This window comes from Argentina silus (genome assembly GCF_951799395.1).
Source record: "Argentina silus genome assembly, chromosome: 10".
Lineage (NCBI taxonomy): Eukaryota > Metazoa > Chordata > Actinopteri > Argentiniformes > Argentinidae > Argentina > Argentina silus.
In genome coordinates, this window is record NC_139664.1 from 3,134,593 (window position 1) to 3,143,596 (window position 9,004).

The following is a 9,004-nucleotide window of genomic DNA, read 5'->3' on the forward strand; positions in this document are numbered from 1 at the left end:
CACCTGCCGACCGACTAGTCGATTCAGGTCAGCTACTCACCTGCAGGTACACAATCCAGATAGGCACTATGCAACCACATCATCAAATAAAACTCATCCAATCATACTATTGTGAATATAGAAATCGAACTATAAAACAAAAGACCTCTTGCGGCTCCTATTTCTATCACATACTGTAAAAGTAAACCCAAGTATGACAAAATGTAACGTAACAAATTGGAGTCCATTATCACATACTGTATATATACAATCGTTCAACTCAAAGTATGATAAATGCAAAGGCATATTCCAAAGGTATACAGTACAAATATAGGAGAAACACTAGCAAAGAGGGAGATATAGTAACATGTAGTGTGGCGGTATAGAATGGAGGTGATATTTCAGAGCGACCTGGATTTGCCACCTGTGGTATTTTAGTTTTGCTTGTACTTCTGGTGTTGCCACATACAGTATTTCTCTGATGTGGCCCCAGGACAACAGTCATTGTACAGTATCACTCTTTCTCTCTCTTTCTTTCTCTCTCTCTCTCTCTCTCTCTCTCTCTCCCCTCTATGCTTCCAAGCATTCCAGAGTTTTAACCCCTCTCACCCCCTCCCTCAGTCTCCCCCCTTTCTCTTGAGCCCCGCACCCCCCCCCCCCCCCCGCCCTCTTTCTCTCTCTCTCACCCTCCCTCCTTCTCCCCCCTCTCCGTATCACCCTCCCTCAGTACACGCTCACGTTCCCCCACTCCACAAGATACTGGACCTTCCCGTCTGGCGTGACACGTCTCGCCAAGATCCTCACCGCGTCCCCGCCCCCCCCAGCCCCTGGCAGCTGCTCCGTCCCCACCGCCCCCACCCCCGCCCCCTACCCCTCCATCTCCCCCCATCCCGCCCGGATAGGGAGGAGGGAGGTCGCGCAGGAGCATGGAGGGGCACGGCTCCATCTTCTGGCCAGGCTGGTGCTGGTGCTGATGCTGATGGTGGTTGTGGTTATGGTTGTGGTTATGGTTGTGGTTATGGTTGTGGTAGTGGTGCTGGTTGGAGTTGGAGAAGGGCAGGCAGGGAGGTGGCAATCTGCATGGATCCTCCGCACTGAGAGAGGGAGAGGGAGAGGGAGAGGGAGAGGGAGAGAGAGAGAGAGAGAGAGGGAGAGGGAGAGGGAGAGAGAGAGAGAGAGAGAGAGAGAGAGAGAGAGAGAGAGAGAGAGAGAGAGAGGGAGAGAGAGAGGGAGAGAGAGAGAGAGAGGGAGAGGGAGAGAGAGAGAGAGAGGGAGAGAGATAGAGAGAGAGAAAGAGAGAGGGGGGGGTAGAGATAGAGAGAGAGAGAGACAGACAGTCAGACAGACAGACGCAGACATATTTATGAAAGATTCATATTCTATGATTCATTCCTTTTGCATCAAGCCACAGCAATCACAGACATCCCCTCTGGTTTCCACTTTGGTCTAGATTTGTACATTAAGGGGTGGTTTTACTTAGGAGAATAGTAGAATAAAGTAACTATAGAGTCCCAGACTAAAATAAGTAAGGATTAATCAGATATTCTTCTTCAAGAACTAGGGCTGGAACACAAATTGCAATTGTTGTGTCATGGAGAGCACATTGGGGAGGTCTCACAAGTAGATCTTAAATTAAGTCGGTCAAGGAGTAGGTCAAACAATGGAGGGATATGAAAAGAAAACGTTTAAAATTGTTAGTTAATTTGAAATAAACAAACCTTGAAGCTAACTGTGCCATTCACTAACTGCACTAATCTTAAATTAAACCTACCTCCATCAGGGTCTAAAGCCCTCACTTAAGTCTTGATTAGCTCTAATTTTCCTTCTGGAAACCAGATTAATTAAACCCTGATTAGTGAAAGTCTTGGACTATTATAAATGCAATTATAGCAATAGTTAGTCCAGTTTAAAACAAGTGTACAGTAAGCATGTTGTCCCCCACGAATGATGTAGCACCACCCGATGAAAGGAGAATGATGGAGAAACCTGTGAATGAAGCAAAACGTTTACTCATAAACATTTTACTATGACACTTTGGTTGTCTGTGTTTTAGAGTGCTGTGTCCCTGTTGCGCAAAGGGATGGCTTTTCTCTCACCTTCTGTGACCAAAGAGAACAAATATTCTGGCACCATTAGGCTACTATTGTACTAACTCTGTATTGATATAAGACGCCTTTACTTCAAACACAAATTTCACCAATAGGCTAAGGCAAAATATTTGCACAGCCAATATTTCCATATGTCTTGCTTCTTACAAGTTTGCGTTAATTCATAAAAATATTATTCCTTGCACAGGCAAATTATTTGGTTACAAATGCAACTGGCTATAAACCAAGGTTATGCAACTGTATATTATGCAACTATATTGATATAGGCCAAGTTTTGGGCTAGATAGCCCAAGATGGGCTAGACCCATCATTCACCAAAGTTACACCAAAATTGTCCCAGTGATGTCGGGAGAACCGAATCATAGTCCCCTACCCGATTTCACCGTGGGTGACAATCAGCACACTGTAGCACCTTAGTACACACCTGTAGTGATGCAGGGTTCTGGAGAGGGCCGGGGCTCCGTTATAGGTCGGGTGGTACAGGGCAAACATCCTCTTAGGGGGAGAGCTGCAGAGGAGGGGGAGGAGACATCACCAAAAAAAAGCAAAGAAAATAAGAAAAGCAGGAATACGTTTCCACATTGGTGACAGTTATACATCACCAAATCTAAAAGAAGCTTGGGTGTAAATGGGTTAGGGTTACTTTTATAAACAAGTAAATAACTAAGGATAAGAAATGGAGAGGATTCATATATATATACGTGATCAAAATCAACTGAATTAAAAAATAACCAATAAAATACCGTCTCTCACCCCAAATTTAGCTCCTCCTCTGACTTCCTGGAGTTGTAGAGGCTTGTCCCACCCATGTAGCCATGGCAACATGGCACCAGATCTATGGGGTTGGCTTCGACCGGCGGTGGACAAGGCTGGACGCAGGAGACACACTGATTAGCTTGTATTTGGACGCCAGATCAGAGGACCCAATCAAACACTCATACAGTACAGTACTTCAGGTGACATTGATTTCACCGTGCACACTCATGAATACATTTATACAAACAAAGATCATTCATTTTAGAAAACGTTAAGCCCCCATGTGATTGCATTTGACTTTTAAAAGGCAGGGGGAAGCTGGGACTCTAGCTAGGATTCCCAAAACAACAACATACATTATTTGTTTTACTTTAAAGCTTAAAATCCTGCACTACCGTTCAACATCACATACTGTAACTGGTTATTACCAACACATTGCTGCAGTGGCTATGGAAATGATCTGGGGTATGCTACACTGTATCACATGATGGATGAAGCCAACATTGTTTCCTATGGCTCATCAAGCATAGCAACATGAGCCTTTGTCCTCCCTATATCTGTCACCCCAATGTCACATACTGGTGGAACAAAGGTAGCATTTTCTTGAGTGTGATCTTGCGAGCGTGTTATGAAAAACATCAGCGTTATAGCCCCCATCTATCATTTAATTCCTCGGTTGTCAGTGTAACCCAGTTCACTTTCAGCATCCTCTGTTGCTTGACTGTAACACACGCTACAGTCATGGTATCTGTAGTATAATAATAGTATTCATCCTATAGCTTTATTAGCGTACTGTCCCTTTAAATGGATGTGCTCTATCAATGCTGCTCTGTCAAAGTGCCAGCACCACCTGGCCAAACTGTAATCGACTGCAAAGTGCACTTGGAAGTGCTCCCAGACTAGACGTATCAGCATACCTTCCCCTCTCACTTTCCCTGTGATAACTAAGCTGCCCCCTAAGATGGAGGGGGAAGATTAACGTCACGTCAGTCAGTCCTGGATACAGTGTGCTGGATGTGCTCGGTGAAATATACAATGCTTATTGTCTCAGGATTGTGCGCTGGCCCAGACAGTGAGGGTAGATAGGATATATAATGTATGCGTTCATAGTAAATATCTTGTTCAAAAAGGGGTGTTCACGATATCCAGGCTTTACTCAGTCAAATCAAAAACAGTAAGTCAGCTTATGCATCATGTATGAAGGGTAAGCTAGGCAAGGTTTTGGGAGACTGCATAGAAAAGTGCCAAAAATAATACACACTTGAACTGTCAAAAATATGCAATACGTTTCTAAAACAGTGTCCATGACATGTTTACCTCATTGGATTAAACCATAAACGATATAGAAGCTTCTCACGGATGAAAGGTAAGCTGCCAGGGCTAGACTTCGACGGCTACGTAAACACATTGGCGAGGTGAACCTTTCTCCATACCGAAACTGACTGGAAAGTCAGTTTTTTTTTCTGGATGTCACAAAGTGACAGAGTTTCACAACCCAGAGCATACTGCAAAGAATGTTATCATGTTGTTATTTTTATTATTTATTTTGTTATGTGTGTAGGGAGACAATGAAAAAAAAAAAAAAACAATGGGAAGAAAAATATTTTGTATATATTATATACAAAATATTGTATATAAATAAACATGAACCCAGTTCTAAAAGAGGGGCCTGATCATGAGAAACAAAGAATAGTAATACGATAAATAAATAAGAATTAAACATGAAAGTAGCAATTTAAAAAGTGTCCGATTTTTCCCACATCTTAGTTTTAAACAAGACATGTTTTCCATTATTTTTCTTGCAGTCACTGTAAAAGTACTTTCTGATCTGTTGTGTGTGACCCTCCCTCCCCTTCCCTTACTCCCCTTCCCTTACTCCTCTCCACTCCTAGCCGTCCCTACCCTCCCTCCCTCCCTCCCTACCCACCCTCCCTCCCTACCCTACCCTCCCTCTCTCCCTCCCTCCCTCTCTCCCTCCCTACCCTACCCTTCCCTCCCTCCCTCCCTCCCTACCCTCCCTCCCTACCCTCCCTCCCTCCCTACCTTCCCTCCCTACCCTACCCTACCCGACCTCCCTCCCTCCCTCCCTACCCTACCCTACCCTACCCTTCCCTCAAGTCACCCTCAGACAACTCCCCTAATCCTCATCCACCAGTCTTTCCACCCCATGTTTTGGGACGTGTCTTTGACCCACTGATAGAAGGTGAGGGGATTTCGGTCACGAACAACGACTCGAAATTTGATCTAGAGCATTCAAACAACCATAAGCTATAGCGTTTGATTTTCAAACTGAACGCTGTAGCAAAGCCGGAGGCAATCTTAAAATAGCAATCAGCTGGCAAGTCATTTCAATGACAGCGAGCTGTTTGCTTAAGACGGAGAGAATGGGGACGGCGGCCGCCTGATCTCTCTCTTGATGGTGGCGGCGGTCGGGACAGAAGCACTGACCTGTGTCTCCATGATGCGCCGCTTTGATTTACGTGACTCAGGTCCCCCCGCTCTCCTCTGGCAGGGCAGCGACAAGGGGCTGAGCAACACAACCACAGAGAGCAACAGTGAGTAACCTGCAGTGCAGCATGTTTATGAATAAGCCGGTGTAAAAACAGGATACTTAAGGGTACGGCGGATAGTTTGTTTATGTATGAGCTAGTGGCGCTGGAAAGAGGACGGCCTTTCGGTTCCCCTTTAAACAAAACACAACTCACAAGGCTTAATGAAGATCAACGTTTTGGGGACTTCGTAAAGCACACAGTCAAAATTGTTTAAATGTAATAACTATATGTATACCTCAAGGAAGTTAGGTCCCGCAGCTGATATTGTGATGGAAAGAATAAAGAGAGAAGTTGTCTTACTCTGACCTTCTCCGGTGCGTGATGTTGATTGGTGGGTCTGTGATGAGGGGAGACGAATCAGAGGTCAGGGGAGGCGGAGCTCGAACCTGGAGTCCGAAAAGACACTTCTTCTTCTTTATCTCCTTACCAGACACAAACCTTGAGAGAGAAATCACGGAGAGATACAAGTTGCAAAAAAAGTGGGAAAAAACTCAATGAACTCAAGTAGAAAAAGCTCAATGGGGCCCAAAAACTAAGGAGTGACCAAAAATGTCATGTGAAGTATTATTTTATGGGAAATTAAAATGCAAAATACGTATAGATCCCCCAAAAAGATGTTGCGTGTGACTATTGTGCATTTAGCCAACTGTTTTGCTATGTATATATTTTGGGATCTACCCGAATTAGCATTTTGTTACCCATAAAAACCATTTCACATTCAATGTTTTCACATTCAATCTCTGGCCACACCCTAGTTACGAAGAAAGTCTGTAGTAACAGTGTAACTATATAGTTACAACGTAATAACTACTTATTGGTAACTTTGTGATTCACTGTAACAAAGACCAGAGGGTACCAAGAAGAGTCAAACCTGGGCAAACACGTCTTTGAAATGTTTTTGGGTGTGCTTGGTTTAACTTGTCAGGCACAATGGAAGCAATGGAATAGTCTCAAAAGTGCAAAGACTGCAATGCAGGGGCCTTAGTGGTTAGTACACTGTTATGCATACGATACAATCGCAAGGTTTCTGGTTCGATTCTGACCCTCGACCTATCTCACGTCATCCCTCCTCTCTCTCACCCATCCCTACTGTCTCTCCTGTCTCCACCCCCTAAAAGCAGAAATGCCCTGCAAAGAAAACACTGCATGAAAGGCTCCTCACTGTACCTTCTATAAATCCAGTCCTATGGGGAACAAAGGAACGACATCATAAATCTGGTCATGTGTGCCTTCTGTTTATTCTTCTCATCATATGCAGTGTCTCACCTGTCCTTGTGGGAGTTCAAAGCGTTGAGCAGATTGTGACAGCGATCTTGCCTTGGTGTGTCAGAGAGCTAGGGGACAGAGAGGAATAAGAATCAAAGTTGTATTTACCCTGTGGATGGTAGTCTGAGGCAAATGTTAACAAAAGTTAACGCTTTCAGACGTTTATTGGAGAAAAATAACGATTTTCATGAAATGTGCATTTAACATTGTTTTATTTGTTTTCAAAGGTTGTATTAAAAAATGTATGATAGAATAAATTATTTTTCACACAATTTCATGATGTCATTTGAGTGAGAAAATATTTATACCGAGCCTAGAAGCAAAGATTCCCAGTTCTCATTGGCGAAGGATAGGATTTCATGGTCAAAATCAAAGTATTTCCTCTTGCAGCACAAGGAGAGGTGGTAAAGCACCAAATGGGCCAAGTCTACCCTGTATTTACAAAAAACAACACGATTTTAATTAGGCACAAAACATATAATGCACTATTTAACATGAAGTAAGATCAATTATTTGTGTGGAGACAAGTTGTAGAGACAAGTCATGGAGTGTAAATTCAAGATTTGTGTATCAAAGACACTGTATGACCTCACCAGCTCATGGGTAGCCTTTGAATTGTTTCTGGTCCATTTGCGCATACAGAGCACTGGAACTGATAAAACCTTCAATAAAGAGGAAGAGGAAACCAATCATTTACCAAGACGACTGATTATGTAGCAATCAAGCTTCCTAAAACATAGGAGAATGCACCCATGACATACAACAGAACCTTAAATGTGAGCTATGATGATGACTGATGACTGATGACAATTGTTTTTGTTTCTGTTTGACCACTGCTGAAGGTCAATGGAAAGATTAGGAGGCAAAACACAGCACATGATTGCTACTTCAAGTGTGAGCGAATTCCTTCCAGCTTCAATCACCTGCTTAGCAGATGTTGTTACAACCCCACTACTGTACATTCTACTTGACCATCAATCAAAAGCATCACATTTCTCCACTCTCAAGGACTAATCCTGTAAACACATTTTTAGAGCTAAATAAGTGTAAGTATAAATAAAAGTGTAAGCGGTCATCTCAAAACACAAATATTAATGTTTTTCAATGTTACTGTACTGTATATGAACAAATACATTGAAACCCTAAAACTATCAACTAATTACAGCCAGTAAAACAGGTATCCAGTATGTACGCTGGTCTGTGTATATATGTATGGGGTATAAATTATAATATGATGTTGATGGCTTTCCTCTGGATACGTGATTTGAATTCTTCTTTGAATTCTGACCTAGTGCACAGCAATTTGTCTTTCTATTGTATATGTGTCCCTTATCAATAAAAAAAAAGAATTAAAAAGGATGAATACTGTATATTGGGCATAAAAACCAGATTGTTTAACAGACACCGATAATTAACTATTGTAATTGCTAAATGGATGGACTGGACGGATGGATTTTCAATCGATTTTTACCACTCAAGTGATTTTTACGACTCCAGTGTTTTATTGGATATCTGAGATTTAGATTAACACCTACTGCTGTAAGCAGTTAACACAAACACATGTATTGTAAAACACTCTCTTGCTCACCTGTCACCGTATAACAACGGTTTGGTAAGACATTGTGTGCAAGCTTCATGAAACCACTGACCACAACTTCCACACTGCAACATTTTCAAGTTCCACCTGCAGTTTAAACAGAGTCATTAAACATTAAACACAGTCATTAGCATTACCAGATCTAACATCTGGGAGCCACCTGAAAAGAGTATATTTATGCTAAATCTGCAGTCTAAATCTGCAGTCTAAATCTGCAGTCTAAATCTGCAGTCTAAATCTGCAGTCTAAATCTGCAGTCTACATGGCTAGTAAACAGATTAAGTGTTGAGAGAGGTACACAATGATATTCCCTTAAAACTGTATTTTTCTTTTCATAAAATTAATTTCAGAAATGACTAATTTGCCGCCCAACATATGTGCTAAACAATGACTATAGAATTCCAAACCAATTTACTCTTAGATACTTGTTAAACAAAGCAAACACAGTACAGGACATCTATGTGTATTTGAAGCTCAAAGTGGATTTCACGTTGACACTCACTCTCCAGGTCCGGCACAGTAGCAGTAACACTGTTGCTGGTTGGTTAGATGCTGCGGGTCCCAGTCTAAAGACGACAGCTGATAGGTCAGCCGAAGTTTCATGAATTGCATGAGGCGGGCAAAGCGCCCTCGTTTGATGGCTCCGCCTCTCTACAACATAATTTTGACAAACCGGTTGAGTCGTGACCCCCTCCATTCACTGTCATGTCAGAACTATTCAAAGTAGATTACATTTGAGGAGGACC

General features: G+C 42.5%; 1 protein-coding gene across 1 annotated transcript in view; it reads right to left on the reverse strand.

Moving 5' to 3' along the window:
• Positions 1–702: 702 nt before the first annotated feature.
• Positions 703–9,004, reverse strand: part of phf1 (PHD finger protein 1) — a gene marked incomplete at both ends in the record, with an annotated part of 11,533 nt that continues 3,231 nt past the window's right edge. Inside the window, 11 exon segments of the mRNA XM_083678574.1 lie at positions 703–799; positions 801–1,073; positions 2,512–2,595; positions 2,841–2,956; positions 5,292–5,370; positions 5,702–5,833; positions 6,662–6,729; positions 6,970–7,093; positions 7,255–7,323; positions 8,250–8,345; positions 8,761–8,909. Coding sequence (XP_083534700.1) covers positions 703–799; positions 801–1,073; positions 2,512–2,595; positions 2,841–2,956; positions 5,292–5,370; positions 5,702–5,833; positions 6,662–6,729; positions 6,970–7,093; positions 7,255–7,323; positions 8,250–8,345; positions 8,761–8,909 — 1,287 coding nt within the window.